General features: G+C 34.4%; 2 protein-coding genes and 1 pseudogene across 9 annotated transcripts; all 3 read left to right on the top strand.

The window, feature by feature from the left end:
• On the top strand, positions 169-1,079 carry OR6C377P (olfactory receptor family 6 subfamily C member 377, pseudogene; annotated as a pseudogene).
• Positions 5,591-11,297, top strand: OR6C5 (olfactory receptor family 6 subfamily C member 5). 8 transcript variants are annotated; one of them, XM_023643737.2, is made up of 4 exons: positions 5,591-6,057; positions 8,472-8,582; positions 9,179-9,240; positions 10,036-11,289. In XM_023643737.2, the coding sequence occupies exon 4, from the start codon at positions 10,062-10,064 to the stop codon at positions 10,998-11,000; it is 939 nt and encodes a 312-aa protein (XP_023499505.1). In that variant the 5' UTR covers positions 5,591-6,057; positions 8,472-8,582; positions 9,179-9,240; positions 10,036-10,061; the 3' UTR covers positions 11,001-11,289.
• Positions 11,298-18,071: 6,774 nt separating this feature from the next.
• Positions 18,072-19,028, top strand: OR6C1S (olfactory receptor family 6 subfamily C member 1S). Its single transcript, NM_001390943.1, is given in 1 exon segment — positions 18,072-19,028. A coding segment is annotated over 1 exon segment (957 nt).
• The last annotated feature ends 4,165 nt before the right edge of the window (positions 19,029-23,193 follow it).

The following is a 23,193-nucleotide window of genomic DNA, read 5'->3' as shown; positions in this document are numbered from 1 at the left end:
TGTGCTGTAATTCTAGATAGCTTCTGTCTTGTCAAATTGGATCAACATTTTGAACTTGTTTACATTTCTGAATATGTTTTTTTTTATATCTGTAGCTTTTAAAAAATCTGGTTATTTCCACTTTTGGAGTTGTTATCCTATGTCTATTTAATGGGATTCAAATCTGAAATGAAGAACCAGTCAAGAGAGAGAGAATTCATTCTCCTGGGACTGACTGATGACCCATACTTGCGAACTGTGATTTTTATATTTCTCTTTCTAAATTATATGTTGAGTAGGATGGAGGATTTATCCATTATCCTCTTCACCTTGCTGGATACCTGGCTCAAGACTCCCACATGTTTTTTCTTCTCAAATTTCTCCTTCTTGGATGTTTTATTGACAACAGTCTGTATTCCCAGATTCCTGACCACCATTTTAACTAAAAACAAAATAATTTCCCACAATGATTGTTTTTCTCACTTATTCTTTTCACCCTTATTAGCAGTTACAGAGTATTACCTACTGGCTGCCATGTCTTTTGACTGTTACATGGCAACCTGCAAACCTCTACACAACCCCATCCTTATGAACAGCAAATGTGCTACCAACTGGTACTCAGTTCATGGACAGCTGGATTTTTGATTGCCTTTCCACCATTGGTCTTGGGACCGAAACTAGAATTCTGTGCTTCCAAAGTAATTGATCATCTCGTATATGACACTTCCCCTGTGCTGCAGATTTCTTGCACAGACGCTCATTTTCTACAATTGTTTTCATTTGTGTTAGCTGGTGGAACACTCATGGTCACGTTGCTGTTAGTAGTTTTTTCTACACATATATTATCCAGACCATTCTAAAAAACCCCTCTGCTCAGAAAAAACTTGTTCTTCCCATATAAATGTAGTTTCCCTACTTATGTGAGCTGTATCTTTATTCACACGGAGCCATCAGCAAAGGAAAGGGCGACTTTATCCAAAGATGTAGCTGTTATCTACGCCTCAGTCCCCCCTTTATTAAACCTTTTCATTTATACTCGAAGGAACCAGCAAGTGAAACAAGCCTTCAAGGATACTCTCCAAAAGATTTCTTTTTCATAAATAAAGAAAAAATTATTTTAAACTCGGAGAAAAAGTAAATAAAAGATTTTACTCATTTTTTAAGTTTACTAAATCTGTCCTTCAGTTCGTTAACCTTCTCCTAACATTTTAACCAAACCTTTCAGCACAATGTGGCTTTTCCCTCCTACTTCTCTTTATGATTAGCATTCCTTTCTGTGCTATTGGAAGAGTTTCCTCTTCTGGTTATCAACATAAATGCTAAGTTTCAATTACTCTACGAGACACGATACTGACCTCCTCAAAAAACGCAATTTTAACTCCATGTTAATCACAATACAATTTTATAGACATAAATATTACAACATGCACTACCACTAGGGCTCTAGGAAGTATTTTAAATGTCACTTGCTGTTATCACAAGCCTGATCATTAAGAGCGTAGACTGTTGAGCCAATTGGCCAAGGTTTAAATTCAGATATGTGTGTGAGCCTGTTCAAATTTCTCAAATTCTTTGTTGCTAAGTTTCTCCAGGTATAAAATAGAAGTAATAATAATAATTATTATTTTATAAGGTTATTTTGAGCAGGAGATGAGATACTACATATAAAGTGCTTTTAGATCTGCATCTGGCCCAGAAGGAACTGTCAATAAATGTTAGCTGCTCTCGAGGGAAAACATTGCCTCAGTTTAGATAGAATTCCAAAAGGCAAAGAAAAAAGGCAGGCTTCGGGGCTGGCCAAGTGGTGCTGAAGTTAAGTTTACACGTTCTGCTTCTCGGCAGCCTGGGTTTCACTGGTTCGGATCCTGGGTGCGGACATGGCACCGCTTGGCACTCCACATTGTGATAGACATCCCACGTATAAAGCAGAGGAAGATGGGCACAGATGTTAGCTCAGCGCCAGGCTTCCTCAGCAAAAAGAGGAGGACTGGCAGTAGTTAGCTCAAGGCTAATCTTCCTCAAAAAAGAAAAAAAAAAAAGACAGGCTTCAACTCATTAAAAGCTTGTATGTACAAAAATGTACTAGGACTTTAACTGGTAGGTCTATAGACTTGAAAATTTGGAGTGAAAAAGAATCACTGGTTAGCATACTTATATACAAAGTCCATTTTCTCATCCCTAAAGTGTATTTTCAATTTACCTGGAGTACAGTATAGAAACCTGGACTATAGGTGTTTCTAAGGCAGGTGGCTCATATGAGACTTTTCTATTTTATTTCAACAATCTGTGTGATCAAATTTTTATTTTTTAAAAATCTTTCTGTTAACTGTATTGAAGTTGGTTTTTTAGACGTTGGAGTCAGGAAGACAAGTTAGAGGGCTAATGTGTTAAATTAAATGAGTTACTTGAGGGTTAAAACGCAATAGTGGCAATGAATCTGTAGCTCAGGGAGATGCTTTCAGAGATATTTCAGAGAATAAACTGAGGGAACTATTGAGTGTTGGGTATCTGGTACAAATGAAAAGAGTTTTTAAAAAATGGGTTGAGGGGGCCGGCCCTGTGGCACAGCAATTAAGTTGGCACATTTTGCTTCTCAGTGGCCTGGGGTTCACGGGTTCGGATCCCGGGTGCAGACATGGCACCGCTTGGCAAAAGCCATGCTGTGCTAGGCATCCCACATATAAAGTAGAGAAAGATGGGCATGGATGTTAGCTCAGCGCCAGTCTCCCTCAGCAAAAAGAGGAGGATTGGCAGCAGTTAGCTCAGGGCTAATCTTCCTCAAAAAAAAAAATAAATGTTTTGAGTCTGCTTGGGACTTCCCCTCTGCTCACTCCTGTACATACTCATCCGTATATTTAACGCCTGTTAAGAAAGGGTATTCTTGATATGCTGTCGAATAAAAACTGTGAGCTATAAGGACATCCCTGAAATGTATAGAGCTCCATATTGGACATAATATGCCATCAGACAGATATGAGTGAAACATCATTAAGGTATTTGATGGCGAACTATTATCCAGGCAGCTCCGAATAGAAATAATTTAAGTTCAGATTTGTGTTCTGATTCATTTTACTATTTTTAGGCCAACATTACTAACCATCTGCTTTTCCATGGTTAATAGAAGGAAGTTAGTCTATGTATATATGTATTCAATGCCCTGAAAACCTAATAAGCCCTTTAAAAACTACTAGATTCTTATTAGATATATGATTTATGTATATTTTTCCATTCTTTGTGTTGTCTTTTCACCTTGTCAATAGTGTTCTTTGATCACAAAGGTTTCCATATTAGTAAAGTCAAATTTATCTATTTTTTTCTCTCATTGCTTGTGCTTTTGCTGTCACATTTAAGAAACCATTACCTAACCCAAAATCACAGCGATTTATACTTGTGGTTTCTTTGAATAAATTAATAGTTTTAGTTTAATAGTTTAGTTTAATAGTTTTAGCTCTTACATTTAGGTCTTTGATTTCTTTTGAGTTGCTTTTTGTATTTGGCATAAAGTAGAGATAAAAGTTTTCTTTTGTGTATAGGTATCTAGTTATACCGATATGATTTGTTGAAAAGACTATTATTTCCCCATCGAATAATCTTGACACCCTTATTAAAAATCAATTAACCATACATGCATGGTTCTAAGACTCTTAGTTCTATTCTATTGATCTCAATGTGCATTGTTAGGCCAGTATCGCACCGGTTTGATTATTGTAGATTTATAGTAAGTTTCGAAATTGGAAAGTATGACTCTTTCAACTTTGTTCCTCTTTTTCAATATTATTTTGGCTATTCAGGGTCCCTTGCAATTCCATGTGAATTTTAGTACTGTCTTGTTCACTTATGCAAAAGAGTAGTTGGGATTTTTATAAGTATTACACTAAATCTGTGATCCGTTTGGGAAGTATTGCCATCTTAATTGACACTAAGTCAATCCATGAACATGAAGTGTCTTTATTCAGGTCTTCTTTACTGTCTCTAAAAAAAGTTTTGTCATTTTCTTTCACAAGTATTGCACATCCCTGGATAATTTACATGAAATAACTCCTACAACTTAATGATAAAAGGACCAAAACTCAACAAAAAATAGGCGAATGAGTAGACATTTCTCCAAAGAAGATGTACAAATGAGTAAAAAACACGTGAGAAGATGCTTGAATTCAGTAGTCAAGAGGGAAATACAAATCAAACCCACAATGGCATACACTAGAGTGGGTATAATACACATACATAACAAGTATTATTGATGATGTACAGAAATTAGAACTCTTATCCGTTGTTAGTGGGGATATAAAATGGAACAGCAACTTGGAAAACAGTCTGGCAGTTGCTCAAAAAGTTATCTATATTACCATATGGGTTAAAACATGATCCAGAAATTCTACTTCCAGGAATTGAACCTTACATTCACACAAAAACATGTACACAAATGCTCATATAAACATCATACCCAATAGCAAAAAGTTTACAGCATTGAATGCATAGTTTTGGGAACAATTAAAATCACGCTATATATATGTGTGTGTTTGCGTATCTGTGTGTATACACACAAGTAAATGTGTAGTATTGAAAAGAAAACACTATTTCCACCTTAGAAAATTTAAGAAAGAAGTGCAAAATAAACATAAAGCAAACAGAGGAGAAGACATACTAAATATTACAGCAGAATCCACTGGACACGAAAACAATAAAGTGAATGAAACCAAAAGATAGTTTTTTAAAAAAGGATTACTTAAATTCGTAAACATCCAACAAGGCTAACCAAGACGGAAACTACTACTATCAGGAAAGAAGGAGAAGATATGAGAATTTTCCTACAGATGTTAAAAGGAAATAAGGGAAAATTATAAACAACTCTATGCACATAAATTTGATAAATGAAATAGACCAATTTCTAAAAAATACAAACTACCAAAATTCACTGAAGGCATGAGTATCTCCATATCTATTAAATAATTTGAATGTCTAGTTCACACACTCCAAAAATAAAAATCCAAGTGCAGATGATTTCACTGGTGAATTCTACCAAACTTTTAAGGGAGAAGTTATACTAAATCTGTACCACTCTCTCAGAAATCAGAAGAGTTGAGAAAATTTGCCAACTCTTTTTATGAGGCTAGCATTACCCCAATTTGAAATCAGAAAAAAAAAATAAATTACAAGAAAAGGAAACTACAGCCCATATCTCCCTCGAACATAAATACAAAAATTGTCAACAAAATTTTATTAGCAATTCAAATACAGTATTACATAAAAAGGATAAGAAATCACAATCAAGGTTGGTGTTGTGTATCTCTACTTGACACCCAGATACATAAATACGAATTAACCAAAGCTATTGCCTCAACTTTAGGTAGCTTTTTTAACGGAAACACACATATGTACAAAAAATCACAATAGAGAAAGATAAGAGTGCAAACATTTAGGAAAACAGAGAAGAGAGAACAACTAATTCTGGCTTTGCAAACAGGTAAGATTTCAAAGATTACATGACATTTAGATGAAACCTTAAATAAATGTACGCGTGTGTATGTGTGTGAGAAAATGCCTAGCAATTACAAGAAATGGTTAACAATTTGATGAGGTCAGAGCAAAAGTCACACAGGCCCTAGGTTCTAGAACTAGAACAGGTGCTATACACTTCATTAGTTTTTTAAGCATAACGAAAAGAAGAAACAACTCTCCAACACAATTATCTACATTAATGGAAATGTTCTACAATCTGTGCTGTCCAATATATTAGCCACTAGCTCCGCTTGACTACTGAGTATTGAAATGTAATTAATTTAACTGAAGAGTTTATATTATATTTAATTAATTCATATTTTTAATTTAAATAACTGCATGTGCAACTTACACTGTGAAATTTAAGGTCTAGCAAAGATGTGACCTCGTTAGCAATTAAAATGTATTTACTACTGCAAAGAAGAAGCACAGGGCATTATGGGAACATATAAGAGTTTGAGAAAATCAAAGAATCAGAGAAGACTGCCAGAATGACAGTAAAGTTAAGGTAGAATTGCTGAATGAGTAGAAGTAAATTGAGGTGCCAAAGAAACAACTTCCAGGAGGCAGAATACAGAGGTGAGTGTGAATGCTCTGAAGGAGAAGAGAAAGTGTCAGATATTAAAGCAAAAGTAAGAAGCAAAAACAACAGTTATTCTCGATGGAAAAAATGAAAATGGATGATATGAAATGAGTCTGAAATGGTAGGAGTGGATATGATCTTATAGGGCCTTGGCTCTGTTAAAATTAGACACTTTATGCTGAGAGCACTAAGGAACCTTTATTTTTTCCTGAAATGTAAGAATTATTAGTTTATCAGACAGAGATTATATTTCAATGAGCTCAATTCTACCCTGAGTTCAGTTGAAAGATGACTCAGGGAACTTGTTAATGAGAGCTCTGGGCTGGAAGCATTACTAAGAGGGGATAAGGTGACATTGATGCTCTTTGTAACTCGCTGTCCAAACTCTCTGATTGTCTCTCGCCTAATGATGTTAAGGCAGTTTTTTATCTGTTAAAAAAGCAATACAAATACATCCGTATTCCCCACAAGAATAAATTCTCGATGAATTAAAGATGTAAGTGTAAAAAAAACGCCATACAAGTATTAAATGTAAACGAGTATTTACAAAATTTTGAAGTGTGTGTGGAAGGATGTGCTGAGAAGAATAGGTCACCAAGAATTCATGATAGCCTATCCAATCTTTTTGAGTTGTACCTATAAAAAAGGCAAAAGATAAGGATAGGCGATAAAACACATGTTGCAACATATAAGACACACCAGAGGTTTATAGCCATAATACATAAATATGTCCTACTAATAAATAAGATCACATAAACAAGATGAAAAGTGAACACAAGTTATGAATAGGCAACTCATTGTTGAGAAATATAAATATTAAAAATATCACAATTTCTCTATTAATTGGAGAATATGAAACTTAAAAGAATATATAATATTTATACACTGAGCCCTGACTATGCCCTAACTACACTGCTAAGCACTGTTATACACTATCTCATTGAATCTTTACTATATCCTGAGTTAAGACTATTACTGCTCTCATTTTGTAAGTAGAAAAGCTGATACGCAGAAAAATTAAATAAATTTTGCAAGTTTAAAATGATAGTGGATGTCTGTAACCTCGAAACCCAGGCATCATGACTTGGTCTTTATGTTACTGTCTTTACAACTAAATGAATTGTGGGATCACTTTTGTCTCTCTGTTTGCAAGATTTGTAAATGACAGAATATCCAGTGCTGGTTAGGACGTAATGAAAGGGACTTGTCTGCAGGAGGGAAATATTTAAGTACGAAAATTTAGTCCTTACATTTTATACCAATACTTGTATATATGCAAATGAATGCATAAAAATGGACAGCATTGTAACTAATGGTGTGAAATTGGGAGTAATCTAATTCCCTAGATCTTAATAAATAATGAAATTATTAAATTATATATGTCTTCTATGGTATTCTATGCAATGTTATTAAAGAATGAGTTGCAACAAAATAATTTAACAAGGAATGATATCTATTACATACCGTTAACTGAAAATAAGGAAAATTGCAGAATATTTTGTGTAGTCAAATTGCTTTAGTGTATCAAGAAAAAATATCTCTTTGAGTGCGTGAATATGGCTGTGTGGGTGAATATATAAAAAAAATCTTGTAGAACATACTGTAAGTGTTTAATATTGGTTAATTTGAAGATCTAAGGACAAATGGAGGATTGGTTGGACACATAAGGGCCATTCCATAAGTCACTATATTCTGTTAATTCAACACTTGATTCTCAGACACTTGATTCTCATATCATTAAGCATACATTACTATTAAAATTTTCAAAAATAAAAAATTAATGTTTCAAGTACTCTACTGACTTTTAAAGATATTAAAATGCTTTCTTTATTCATTAATTCTGCTTTGTTATTGGGGAGATGTATAGATGAAAAAAACATGAATACCCTCAGTGAAGGGTCCACTGTGGTGTAGCTCAGCCCTGTATTTAACCAACCCCAGAGGAATTGAGAATAAATAATCTCCCGAGTGTAGACTGAGCGCCATGTGCATATTCGGAAAATCAAGTCCAGCCAAAGGGAAACCAGGTTGATGCTATAAGGTGACTGGTTCACTCCTGCTTTTCTCTGACTATGTTGCTTAGGTTTTTAGAAAAGTTTATGTCATGACATCACTACATCTCTTGAGTTTCTCCTCCCTTGCACCTCGTCTTTCTTCACTCTGGTCTTTTGAGGATTTATCTGATGACCAGAGAAAGTAGCATTGTTTTATCTTTGGGTAGTTTCCAGTCTTCATCTCAGCCAGGGGACTCTGAAATGTTTTACCCTCCAGTCATTCAGCAGGATTCCCTGGAAATTTACATAAAGTACTCTCAAGATTGCAGTAGTAACTTCTTGAAGTTCAGGTCAGACCAATGTTTATGTTTATATGGAAAGATAAAGGAGGTAATGAAAAATTCTTTTACTTATAGCAGAATCTATAGAAACCTTGCATGCAATCAAACCGGTACTTTCTCCATGTGAGAGACTTCTGTGTAATAGATGGAGGCAAGGGAGAACGAAATGACAAGAAGTCTCCTGAGGTACATTATGAATGCTTTACATCTCATATTTTAAATAAATTAAGAAAAACCTGGGATTATATTTCTGACTGGAATTATTGGACATGTCAAAAAGTAAGTATGTTCCCTATTTGTCAATAAATGTAGTTTTATCTTTCTCCCAGCCAAAAGTTTATTTTGTTAGAATAATTGCAGGGATCCCCATGTTATCATTTTAACATATTTCCTATTATTAATTTTGCATTTTAATATTTCAGTCATTTTTCAAAAGACAGTAACAATCTTTGCCTTTTGATCTTCCAATTTTGCTGATATGTTAATAACAAAAATGTGTATATTCCTAAAGAAAGAGAATGTTGATTGTCAGAAATCAATAAAAGAAAAAAAGGCACAAAACCAGCTTTGATACTCATAAGCTGCTGACTCACCCAGTTCATGCTATAGAAATAAAATAGTACAACAAATGTTATTGAGAACCTATATTATCGATAAAATGCTGGTTGCTAAGAAAAAAGAGAAAATGGGTAGATAAAAATCATTTAGATTACATGTTAAAAATTTGTGGTTTCTGTAAAGTAAATCTTAAAGATAATTTTATTTATTCTAATTATTTCTAGAAAGAAGGAAATGAGAGATGTTGTCATCAAAAACTCCCTTATGTGGTCCTTCTTGTCCTCAGGCAAGTTTAAGAGTAAAAAGACAAACCGAATATAGCAAAAAAAAAAATGTATATGTATATATATAGATAGGATTTTTAATCTAAATAAGGAACATAAAAATGACACAAACAGGTTGGTATATTCTAGAATCATATTACTGTTATAGCTCTATCTATGTGAGCATTGATCAATTTCTCTGGCTTCTGTTTACTTTCTCATTAATTAAGAACTTTAGTTTACAACCAAGGCAATTCTAGTCCTATATTTCTGTGATTGCAAACACATTTATTTCTGTTGGTCATATTTAAAAGAATATGCATTAAGAATAAAAATAATCATAGCTATTATTAAGTTCAGGAATTGTGACTGGGTCATCAATTTCCACCAAAGTCTTGCAAGACAATAAACTTTGTAATTGGCATCAGCATTAAAACCCAAAATTAGATATTTCAGTCCTAAAAGCCACACAATCTTCGAAACTGGAAAAAGATGTCTTCGTATCCAAACTAACTAACAAATATTGTTGCAGAAACATATAATTAAAGGTGCACATATAGAAAATGTGGTTACATGTAGATGTTTTGGGAAAGTCTTTGATGTGGGGACTTTTAACGTACATCCATGAATACGTTTTCTTTTCAATGGAGGATGTGTGAAACTTTTCTACTTTAATAAGAGTGAGTGGATATTGCAAACATGCTATAGGGAAGAAAGTCTATTGCTTCATTTCATTGGAGCTATTAATACCAATATTTAAGTCTTCGATTCATGTACAATTCACTTAGTCTTTCTTTTTGTTTGTTTTTCGCCAATAGGTTTTGCTTAAAGAAAAAACGTCAGTATGAGAAACCACACAATGATTACAGAGTTTGTACTCTTGGGCATATCAGACAACCCAGAGCTTCAGGTTGTAATTTTCACCGTTTTATTTATGGCTTATGTATTAAGTGTCACTGGAAACCTAACCATCACCATCCTCACCTGGATAGACTGTCGTCTGAAGACTCCTATGTATTACTTCCTCCGGAATTTCTCCTTCTTAGAAATTACATTCACCGGTGTTTCTATCCCCAGATTTTTGGGGGCAATCATCACTAGAATCAAGACCATTTCCTATAACAATTGTTTGGCTCAATTATTCTTTTTCATCTCCATGGGTGTGTCTGAATTTTTCCTTCTAACTGCCATGTCTTATGATCGTTATATTGCTATCTGTAAGCCTCTCCGTTACGCCACCATCATGAACAAGAAAATCTGCACTCTGCTCGTCTTGTGTTCATGGCTGGGAGGTTTTCTTACTATTTTCCCACCACTCATGCTTATCCTCCAATTAGATTTCTGTGCTTCCAATGTAATTGATCACTTCTCTTGCGATTATTTCCCCATTTTAGAACTCTCATGCTCAGACACATGGCATTTAGAGATGATTGGCTTTTACTTTGCTTTTGTTACTCTGCTGTTCACATTGTCATTAGTGATTTTATCCTACATGTGCATCATTAGCACCATTCTGAGAATTCCATCTGCCAGTCAGAGGAAAAAGGCTTTCTCCACATGCTCCTCTCACATGATTGTCATTTCCATCTCCTATGGAAGCTGTATATTCATGTATGTCAAGCCTTCAGCCAAAGAAAGAGCATCATTGACCAAAGGAGTAGCGATTCTCAACACTTCAATTGCCCCGATGTTGAACCCTTTTATTTATACCCTGAGGAACCAGCAAGTAAAACAAGCTTTCAAAAACTTGGTTCATAAAGTAGTGTTTTCTAGAAACAAATGAAAGTGTGTATTAATATTATTGAATGTCATTGTGAAGAGCAAATAAGGGGAAAATGAGTTGTAACTTCTGCAATGTCCTCCCACATCCATCTCGCAGATCCCTGCAATGCTGAGCTCACTTGCTTAAGCTTCCTTTCTAACCTAAAAATAGCTATGCTATATTTTCCTTTCAAACTATCTATAGGTTCCATGGAATCATGGATTTATAATTTTGAACAGGAAACCAATAGCTGTAAAATGTAAATTGTTTTGCTGATTATTCCAAATAATAAAAATACTTTATACAGTAATGGCTAAAGGAGTGTACATTGTTTTAATCAACTTACTCAAATTATTTCTTGTTACTAATATAACAGTTTATTTCTTAAAGTTATAAGAAATATGACAAATTAAATATCTACAACAAGCATATTTTTGCACACTATCTGCAGTATCTGTTCAATTCTTCCCACTTATCTGACGGACGTGGATATTTTATTTTCCTACTACCTATAACTTGCAGTTAATAATATCCTATATTTCTTAGTTATACTGAAGGCATGTGTTATGTGTCATTTTATATACTTTCCTTGCTTATCAGTATTCTTTTTAATAAAACATGTAAAAGGAGAATAATTGCATAATTACCATTAGTCTTATGTCTACTAGAAGATTTATAGGAATTTTATAAATGATAATATCTCTTCTATAGAGTGTATTTATTCTGTGCCATATGCTGATCTAGGTATGTTTTATACTAGATCTTATTTAACTTTCACAACTACATGGCAAATTAGACATGATTATCTCTTGTTTTATAAACGTGTAAATTGATGCTCAGAAAAGTTGAGTAACTTGACTGAGGTGTTGAGCTATAATAGCCAGTATGATAGCCTGATCTGAAAAAATAAAACAAAATAAACAAAAAATTTGTATTGGCTCTACTTTATACAAATTTGAAACTCTGTAAGGATCTGAAAATTCTGCATGGTTTTTACTAGGACTTGCACAATTTTATTGGTTTTTTTTTTACTCACATAATCCCATTTGGTCATGATTATATTGTTATAGTCCAGTCACAGAAGTTGCTAAATCCTAATATTATAATTAGCATATAAATTACAACATTAATCAATTAAAATAAGAAACTCTTCAACTGACATCCCTGGTGAGCAACAGTGAAGAGGAAAAAGAAGTATAAAATATTGGCAGTATTATGATACCAAAAATTCTTATCGAAAGGCATATTAAAAATAATGGAGTTAATGAACGTACTTAGCACAATATGGTAAATTATGAGTTTAAAAACTGGCATGGAGTATTGGATAGAGATCTTCATCATGAATTAAGACATTTGGTTATTAAACTCTATTTGAAAAATAATGTTAAGGGAAAACAAATTTCACACTTAGTGTTTTTGTTTGCTTGTTGGTACTTTCTCAGTCTCACTGGACACTGTCCCCCAAGCTTCCTTTTCCAATTTCAATAGTAATGTGTAGTATGTTTCATATTCCTTAGGGTTTTGTGTACATTCCTGTTCTGGCAATTTCGATTCCTCTTGAGCCAGCAGCAGAGAGAATAGACAAAAAAATTAGCTGATTGTGCTACATAAAATCTATGTAGAAACCATATCAGAGAGCTTTAAAATACCTCCTCGTATTTTTTTCACTTTCATATATTTGCTCCTTTCTCACTCTCTGTAGTCAAAGAAATATATCCTGTCTGGATAAAATGGAAAATTTAAGACAAAAACATTGACAATAGAAAGTAAATTTGTCCAATGAGAGCAAATGTTTTCAGAAATGCTGATTTCCCTGGATTACCATAATGGCAGTTGCTAACATGTTTTACAGTCCAGCTATTCTGAGTGTCAGTGAGCCTGTAGGAAAATCAGAGGTAAGTCGGACATATAGAAGGCAGTGGAAGTCCCCCTAGCCTTATCATTGATTTATTACTTATCAGCTCAACTTCAATCAAATTAAATAGGAAATATTGGAGTTATATTTTGCAACTGGATATATTAAAAAGTGTAATAAGGGTTTAATATATTTTGTTTTATTATGTCAATTTTATTCTCTATTAAAGGCAGGAAACTACTATCCCTGTCTGCCTATGTTTCTAATTGAATATAGGCTATGTCGTTCTTTGTTTAAGAGAATAGATTTTAGTTTCAGGTGGTCTGAGATTATATTTGACATTTGATAGCTACATGAATATATCTAAGTATATAACCTCTCTGAGCCTAATTCTTTGTTTGGGATTAAGATAAACGTTTCATAATATGTTATAAGGGCTAAATGAAATAAAATATAAAAGTCTTTAGTATTACACTGGAATAAATATGTTTTTGCTAAATCACAATTACTGTGAATATCTTTCCCTAAGTTAATTCCAACTGACAGAAAAAATAAAGTAAATAAAACAACTATTCATAAAGACTAAGTGCCACGTGATTTATAGAGTATTTTCATTTCCATTATTCCTATTAATTCTCAAAAACTGCCTTGAAATTTCAATTCCATTTTAAACAGAGAAAACTGAAGCTTAAAGAAATTAGGTAACTCTTACAAAGTCACAAATTCATTAAGTGGCCCATTTTTATTTTTAACCCATGTTTCTCTAACTGCAAAACCTATATACTTACTATGATAATAATTAACCCTAGAATGTCATAAGTAAAAAATTAATAGAGTTTTGATAACATAATATTATTACTCTTTTTACTTTTCTTTAAATTATACCTGGTGAGCAAAAGAAATAAAAGTATGAGGTTATCAGTTGATATTTGCCATAAACAGATATTGGTTTTACTACTTCTAAAATTATTATTAAATATGATTTGTTGATTTGTTTTACCTTGATTTTGTTCTATGAACAGTTCATGAATGATGAGAATTGAATATGCCCATCATTATTGAAATGAAGATTATAAATTATTCAGATTTCTCAAGGACATAGTCATTTAAAAGAATTGTGGAAATAAAGGTGGAAAGCACAGAATAAGACAATCTTTGCAACCACTCAGTGGATTCTCCTGAGGAGTCTGTGCTTCATTCAGGCGGAGGGAAGTTCTTCAATGAACTGTGTCTCATGGCACAAACCCCAGAATAATTGAGCAGTGTCAAAGTAAATGCAGAGTAGTCATGAAGCCCAGCTAGCTTTACCCATAATGTTGAATTAAGTGATTTTCCTTTTCTCTAGTGTCTTATCTTAAACCCTGAACAACTCTTTAAACTCATAAAGTAGAAAGAAACTGAGTGATATAATCAATAAAGCACATTGCTTTGGAGATGGGATTTGTGAAATTTGCTAATGATCTCTAATGAGACAACTGAAGAAGAGAGAATTTAGTAGACATAGAAAAAGTTGAAACAATTAGACTTTCAAAGTTATTATATTACTAACGAATAGTTCCACACAGTGCAATATAGAACATTATTTAAAACTACAACAACAACAACAAAAAACCAGCAATAAAACTGAACCCGTCTAAGGCTCTTCTCTCAGTCTCTCACAGGACCATGCGTTGGTCCTTCAAGCTTAATGTATCGTTTAATATAGAGTCCCTTTCTCACACTCATCAAATAAATCATCAATATAAAGTTTATCTGAAGGATTACTGTTAATATTAACTTGATGGTAGGAATTTTGGAAGGGCAAGACATAAAGGTATTTTCAGAATGGCTCCTTGAAGATGCTTTGTACCAATCTTATTTAACAAATATGAAATATTACTGTTACTTTTCAGTTTGAATAGCTCAAAGAGTCTCAAATAATTGAATATGATGAAAGGGGTGGAAGGAAATATAAAGCTTAATAACCTCAATCACTGTCATCCAAGGGAAAATGTGGATCAGCATTCAGAAATAAAAAGCTGAAAAGCCAAGTTAAATGCTGGAGACATCCTCCATACTCTGCATGAATGCACCCTGGGGATGGGTAAGGCTCTAGGAACCACATCACCTTGATAAACATTGAAGTTAATTTCTCTCAAAATGCTGACTAATGAATAAATGAATGCACACAATTTTTATCATGCTTATTTGATGTTGGTAAATGACGACAATACGCTGAATTTTCGTAAAGGTTTTTACATAAAAGCGTAGTCCAGCACCTCCAATTCTGTAATATTGGATCATCACTTGCTAGAGTTTCTCTAAGCCTGTTTGCTCTGGTCCTAGAAGGCTGGTTATATAAATATTAATTTTGAGTGATGCTCACATGGGCCTTTCCAATATCTATTAATATCTTTCTTCACAGCTCTTCATACATTCATTCACAGGCTTAATAAGCAGCCAAAAAGTATAAGTCTTGGTATTATTATTCAGGAAAGTGTTAAAATTAAGGGGAAACTTAAGAGGAAATACAAATATGCAAAAAAAGTTTGTGAGATTAAAAATCTAGTCCAATGATACATTATTCACTATGTAATTGTGATGGTATAATGTTTTTTTAAAAAATCTGTATGTCCAATTTCAGTAAGTTTTTGCAGAAATTTCAATCAGGAGATTGAAACCAAATCTTGTGTATTTGATGAGATTGCATTTTGTGACTTCAAGGTGTTATGAAAAACTAGCTCTTTCAATGAAAAGCAGACCCTGATGAAGGCAGAGTGATGTCACTGAGCAGGAGGAAAGCTATTCAAAAGGATGAATTGTGAAGAAATTTAAGAAAAGTAATTTTGAAATGATGTTTTATGAAGTTTTCTTTCAAATTATATATTAAAATATTTAGCTTCCTTTACATGTTTTTGTTATAAATTTACTTAACACAGGAAATTCAGGCCAAGTAGATAAATATATCTCAAAAAGTAGGTAAAGTAGGAAAATGTCTTGTAAAACAAGACAAACTACATAACGTACAGCCTAGAATTTGGCATACAATGGAGAATTGCACCTGATGGCAGTGTATGATTCAATGACAAACTCAACATTATTTAGCTAATTAATTAGACATGTATTTTAAACCTACTATGATTATGCTAGGCACTGGATTATGTTGGAATAGCTTTGAAGGTGAGACTCTGTCCCAACTTTCAGAAATGCACAGAGTAGTGGAGGAGTTCACAGGAGATTTCAGCACAGAATGTGTGGTGGGCTGGGAAGAACAAGTATAAGATTCCTATAGAGCTCATACAATAAATATTAAACCTAGCGTTAGAAGAATGATAAAAGAAGTGATCTTTGGGTGTCATTGAAATCTGCTGCCCACAGTCCCAGTTACACAGATAAATTTTGTTTAATGCAAGCTTCACAATCCTTCCCAGAAAAGTTACTATTACTAATGAGGGGCAGAGAAATGAAGTGGCTATTGGTAGCAATGTCGATGTGCTGCAAATATCTAACTTGCCTCAAACGTGGTGATCAAATCCTAGCTGAAGATGAGAGAAGTTGATTATGTTTGGGGGTAGGATGGGGGGATGATGTGGTGGAGAAGGCAGCCACACCATGGTGGGAGAGGTCACCGTGGACACAAAGTGCAAGAACAAGGCTAAGATTCACTTGCCTAAAATGCCTGATAGTTATTGTACAAGCAGGTGATTCCACCTGATTTTTGTCGTTGTCATTATTTCTATGTGATTTTCTTGGTTCTAAATTTATTTACTATTATTTATCTTAGACATACCTTTTAACAGAGGAAACCACCTTAATCCTAAGGTTTTCAGCTCAGTGGTTGGGGAACGTTTTCTCCCTTGAACAAAGCCTTATAAGGCTTTTATTAAATTCTAATCATTTTTCTAAATGCTTCACATATATTCAGTCATTTAATGCTCACAATAACTTTATGTGACAGGCTTGTCTGCAGAGGAATAAACTTTGCATTTATAGATGAAGCACAGAAGGACTAAGTAATTTGCAAGGTAGTAAGTGGCTTGGATTCAAACTAGATATCCTCACTCTTCCTCATGGAAATATCTATGGTAATACCATTTAAATTTTATTTTTAACAAAGAAAACTTAAAACTTACTATTTTAAAAACATGTACAAATAAAGACATGATACCGTTTTCCTAGATTCCTTTGAGAGCATTTATCTAAGTCTTTAACTGAGGGAATTCTTCAATATAATAATAATAATAATAATAGTTACTTAAATAGAAAGGTGATAAGTAACATAAAAATAAAGGTCATAAAAATAACACAGAGGTAGGCTGAAATGTCATAAAATATTGACAGGGTTTCAGATGTAGTCCACATCAACATTTTTCTGTGTGTTTGTGAAGAAGATTGGCCCTGAGCTAATATCTGTTGCCAATCTTCCTTTTTTTTTTTCTTTTTTCTCCCCAAAGCCCCAGTACATAGCTGGTTATCCTAGTTGTAAGTCACTCTAGTTCTTCTGTGTGGGATGCCACCACAGCATGTCTTGATGAGCAGTGTGTAAGTCCATGCCCAGGATCTGAACCGGTGAACCCTGGGCTGTGAAAGTAGAATGCAAAAACATAACCACTTGGCCAAGGGGCCAGACCCTCAACCTCAATTTTAAGCTCTTCCAGCTTAAATGATTTTCCACCTCTTTCTCCCCTCTATCTCAACATCTGAAATTACTCATGGCAATGACTTTAGCATTTCTGGCTTCCAACAAGGTAGTAGTAGGATTTGGAAAAGCTGAGTGTTAGCAAAAGTGGATAGATGGCTGAGGACAGAACAGTCACTTAAACAATAAAGCGTCTTTCCCACTTTTGAGAACTCTCAATGTAATTGAACTTTTATATTGACTGAGAAAGTTGTATAGCAATTGGAGCAATAGCACAAAGGGGGTTCTCATTGGGAAGGAAAATCCTGGGCATGTCTCTGAGCGTTCACATGTAATATTTGGAGTCTGGAAAGTCTGGGAACAAATTCTTGCTGAATCACTTCAAGCATTGTGATAATAACTTCTTTTAAAGCTACCTCGAACAAAAGTTTTCACCTATAAAACAGGAAATCAGATCATTGCCATTATCAATCTGCTTTAAATTTCCCCTGAAGGTGAAATGACATATTTCTGCCGTGTTACAGCTCCACTCTTGGATATGTTACACCACTCTTCAAGTTTGTTCTTTGTACTTTTCCCCATAGGTCTGGCAGGAGACGAACAAATATGTAACTGAAGAATGAGAAACCAGACAGAAATAACAGGGTTTGTCCTCCTGGGACTATCAGATGACCCAAAGCTCCAGGTGGTGATCTTCGTCTTTCTGCTCATCTCCTACATGCTCAACATCACTGGGAACCTGACCATCATCACCCTCACCCTGCTGGATTCCCACCTCCAGACCCCCATGTATTTCTTCCTCAGAAACTTTTCTTTGTTAGAGGTTACATTCACGAGTGTCAGTATACCCAAGTTCCTGAGCACCATTATTTCAGGAGATAAAAGCATTTCTTTTAACAATTGCATGGTTCAGTTATTTTTTCTCATTCTCTTGGGAGTCACTGAATTTTACCTTCTGGCTGCCATGTCCTATGACCGTTATATTGCCATCTGCAAGCCTCTGCATTACATGACCATCATGAATCGGAGAGTCTGCACACTCCTTGTCTTTGCTTCCTGGCTGGCTTCGTTCTTAATCATATTCCCATCACTCATGCTATTCATACAGCTTGATTACTGTAAGTCCAATGTTATAGACCATTTTACTTGTGATTATTTTCCCTTACTACACCTTTCTTGTTCAGACACAAAACTCCTAGAGACAATGGGGTTTTCCTTTGCTGTGTTTACTCTAATGTTCACTTTGGCATTGATATTTCTCTCTTACATATATATCATCAGAACTATTTTGAGAATTCCTTCTACTAGTCAGAGGACAAAGGCTTTTTCCACGTGTTCTTCCCACATGATTGTCATCTCCATCTCTTATGGCAGCTGCATTTTCATGTACATTAATCCATCAGCAAAAGACAGAGTGTCTTTGAGCAAGGGAGTTGCTGTGCTCAACACCTCAGTGGCCCCCATGCTGAACCCCTTTATTTACAGCCTGAGGAATCAGCAAGTCAAGCGAGCCTTCGTGGACATGGCGAGGAAGACTGCATTGTTCACAAACAATTCTAAACATGTAGTGTCATGAGTTAGAGGTACAGTGAGGGGAAATTTAAAATATAAGTACGAATTTTGAGTAACTCCTTCTAATCGGCATAGCCTCTCTGTTATCCTTGTTTTTCTCTTTCTTTTTTCTAGCGTTTACAGGCATATTTGTTTAACATACTTTTCATTCCATTAAAATACATTCCTTGTGTCTTTGTGACTCCCCCTTCGTTGCACAACTTTTTAAATTACAGCCTTTTCAATAATTATTTTGAAAGCGAAATTGTGTTTGAGGTTTTTTTTCGGGAACATAAAATGGCCCCCAGCAATGTCGGAATTTCTTTATAAACATTGATAAGATATTTCACTTGCTATACACAGAAAATATAATTTTATCATTTCATTTATTTTTGATAGATATTCCCTTCTCTATGTTACTGATGTTCTAGGAAATATATGAAAAGTTGTCTTATAATTTAAAGAAAACGTAAATACATTCATTTTAAAAGCAAAAAATATTTTCATTCTTCATTTTAATTGGATATGTCCTTGGAATTTATCTATTAGTAAAGAAGCATATACCATTATCAGTATACTCCTTTTTAGAAATAGGTTCTATTTATATTTCCACTTGTTGAATTCCATATCTCTCTACAAAGAATGATGATGATAGATAGATATATACATACATACATAGATATTGTCAAAAATTAATGAAGAAATATATGTTCGACTCCTAAGATACATTCATTTTCCATAATTGAGTAGAAAACAAACTATTTTCTCTCTCTCAACAGCTAAAAAAAATACATAGGTCTCATTCTCAAGTTTTGCACTAGTGTAGAAATAGCAACTATTTATACCTAAACAAAATCATTTAAGGTTAAGTTTTTTTCTTTTTTTGAGGATAGTTAGCCCTGAGCTAACATCTGTTGCCAATACCCCTCTTTTTGCTGAGGAAGAGTGACCCTGAGCTAATATCCGTGCCCACCTTCCTCCACTTTATATGTGGGATGCTGCCACAGCATAGTTCGACAAGCGGTGTGTAGGTCTGCACCTGGAATGCAAACCGGCAAACCCCAGGCCGCCAAAGGAGAATGTGTAAACTTAACCGCTGCACACCAAAAGCTAAAAGTAAAGGGATGGAAAAAGATAGTTGGTGAAACTGGGAATGAAAAGAGAGTGGGATGACTGGCTATACTTAAATCAGACAAAACAGGCATTAAATCTAAAACTGTCACAGGAGACCAAGAAATGTATTACATAATGATAAAAGGGTCAGTTCGTCAAGAAGATATGACACAAATATATAAAATCACAAACTCAGAGCGCCTAAACATCGAAAGCACACTTTGATGGAACTGAGGGGAGAAATAGACAATGTGAAAGAATTTCAATCTAAAATAGAACCAGCTGATATAAAATGGAGAATCTCCCTCACGTGACTTCAGGTAGACGAAACCCAAGGACTAGGAGACTGATTACACGTAAACGCTTAATTTGCAGACAACTGATAGTGTTGGAATTTTCTTGGATGATGGAAGGTGGATCAGAGGTTGTCTCACATCAACCTTGGGAAGTTTTGCCAGACACATGAACAGGAGATGACCCAGGTCAGGTTGGTCTCACAAAGTGGGCAAAATTGAGCTTGCTTTGTGTAACTGGACTGATTTTCTCTGCTCGGCCAGTTTTCAAGTTTGGTCTCTGTTAGGTTTTGTTTTCTGTGTTCATGTTTTTTCTGTTCTTGTTGTTGATAAATTGCTTTTTGTTTTTTTTTTGGTGGGGGGGGAGGGAGATTGGCTCTAAGCTAACATCTGTTTCCAAACTTCCTCTTTTTATTTTCTTTTTTCTCACCAAAGCCAGAGTACATAGTTGTGGATCCTAGTTGTAAGTTATTCTAATTCTCCTATGTGAGATGCCACCACAGCATGGCTTGATGAGTGGTTTGTAGGTCCATGCCCAGGATCCAAACTAGTGAACCCAGGCTACCGAAGTGGAGCCCGCAAACTTTACCACTTTGCCAACAGGCCAGCCTCCTTGTTTTTGATTTAAACTCTAACTGAACTCTCCCTTCTTTACAAAACCTTCCCATAAATAAGACCCACCCCAAACCCTCAACAGACTTGCCTAGGGCTTGCTACAGTTTCTTCTGCATTGCAATTCCTCTGCTATCCCAGAATAAACTCATCTTTTTGAGCTTGCCTCAGTTTACCTCTTTATTTAAGTCAACAACAACAATACAGTAACAATGGGAGACTTAAATACTTTCAAATATGGATAAGACAAACAAAGAGACAATCAACGAACAGTGGGCTTGAACAACACTACAAATCAAATCGACCTATCAGACCTATACAGAACACTATGGAAAACAGTATGGAGGTTCCTCAAAAAATTGCAAATAGAACTCTCATACGATCCAGCAATTCTACTTCTGGATATATATCCAAAAGAATTGAAATCAGGATCCCTAAGAGATATCTGCACCCTTATGTTCATTGCAGCATTATTCACACACACACACAAAAGATACGAACACATCCCAAATGCCCATTGACAGATAAATGTATAATGAAAATATGGTATATACATGCAATGGAATATCATTTAGCCTTAGAAAAGAAGAAAATCCTGCCATTTGCAACAACATACAAAAACCTGGAGGACATTGTGCTAAGAGAAATAAGCCAGTAATAGGACAAACACTGAATGATTCCACTTACATGAAATGTCTCAAATAGTCATACTCATAGTATCAAATAGTAAAATGGTGGCTTCTAGAGGCTAGAGGAAGGGGGAAATGGGAGTTATAATCAACTGACAAAAAGTTTCAGTTATGTCATGAGTAAATAAATTCTAGAGATCTCTACAACATTGTGTCTATAATTAACAATATTGTATTGCACACTAAAAATTTGTTAAGTAGGTGTATCTCATGTTAAGTGTTCTCAGGACAATAAAATACAATTTTTAAAAGACAACATGACGAAAGACATAAGCAAATAAATACACAATTCTCTGTATAGGAAAACAATTTTCAACTTAGTTTACAAACAAGAATTTTACGTACTTAATATATAACAAGATTCTAAACATAAAAAAGAAAAAAAATATAGGAAACTATACGAGAAATAGTAATATATTTTAAAGAATAATATACACAAATAAAACAATCAAATAATTTTTTTTCACTCTCATTCACCATATAAGAACTGGAAATTAAAACTACACTAAATGGGGCCGGCCAGGTGGCGCAGTGGTTAAGTGCGAACGTTCAGCTTCAGCAGCCCAGGGTTCGCTTGTTTGGATCCCAGGTGCGGACTTGGCACCACTTGGCATGCCATGCTGTGGTCGGCGTCCCACTTATAAAGTAGAGGAAGATGGGCATGGATGTTAGCTCAGGGCCAGTCTTCCTCAGTGAAAAGAGGAGGATTGGCAGCAGATGTTAGCTCAGGGCTAATCTTCCTAAAAAAAAAAAAAAAAAAAAAAAACTACACTAATCTATCACTTCTGCATCTGATTTATTGGCAAAATCTCAAAATGCAACAGCATTCTTTAACAAATCTGTGGGGATTAGTCTGTCATAAATTGTAGGTGATGTATAATGTGAAATAACCCTTATGGGGTATTTGGAAATAAACAGTAAAATTACATATGTGCTTCTTCATTGACCCGCAAACTCACTTCCAGGACTCGATTTTAAGGAGAAGCTAGTAAAAAAATTTAATTAAAAAAAATTTAAGGCAAATTCATGAGTCAATTCACCATAAGCCTACTTGTAATATAGCAAGATTAGAAGGAAAAAAGATACTCATTATGAGAGTACTTTTTGAATAAATAATAACATATACACACATGTCATCTGTAAAAGGCATGACACATATCCATATACTACTGCAGCATGTCCTCAGTATATATTGATTAAGGAAAATGGGAAAGTGTATATATATTTCCTTAAGAAGGGAAATGTTAATTTGCGCATACAAAAGCTTATGTTTAAAACATAGTAAACAATGGAAAAGTAAACCATAGAACTTAAAAAAGAGATTTTCCTTTAGAGAAGGAAGGAAAGAGGTTGGAACAATCAAAGTTTGACCACAGACATTTTGTAATATATCTAGTTTGAATATTTGATTTTATACCTATGTTAATATTTTATAATTACAAATCCATTAATTTAAAAAAAACGAATCTCTGAAAAATAAAAT

The sequence above is a fragment of the Equus caballus genome, chromosome 6, assembly GCF_041296265.1.
Source record: "Equus caballus isolate H_3958 breed thoroughbred chromosome 6, TB-T2T, whole genome shotgun sequence".
Taxonomy (NCBI): Eukaryota; Metazoa; Chordata; class Mammalia; order Perissodactyla; family Equidae; genus Equus; species Equus caballus.
This window is presented reverse-complemented; position numbering and strand designations above follow the sequence as displayed.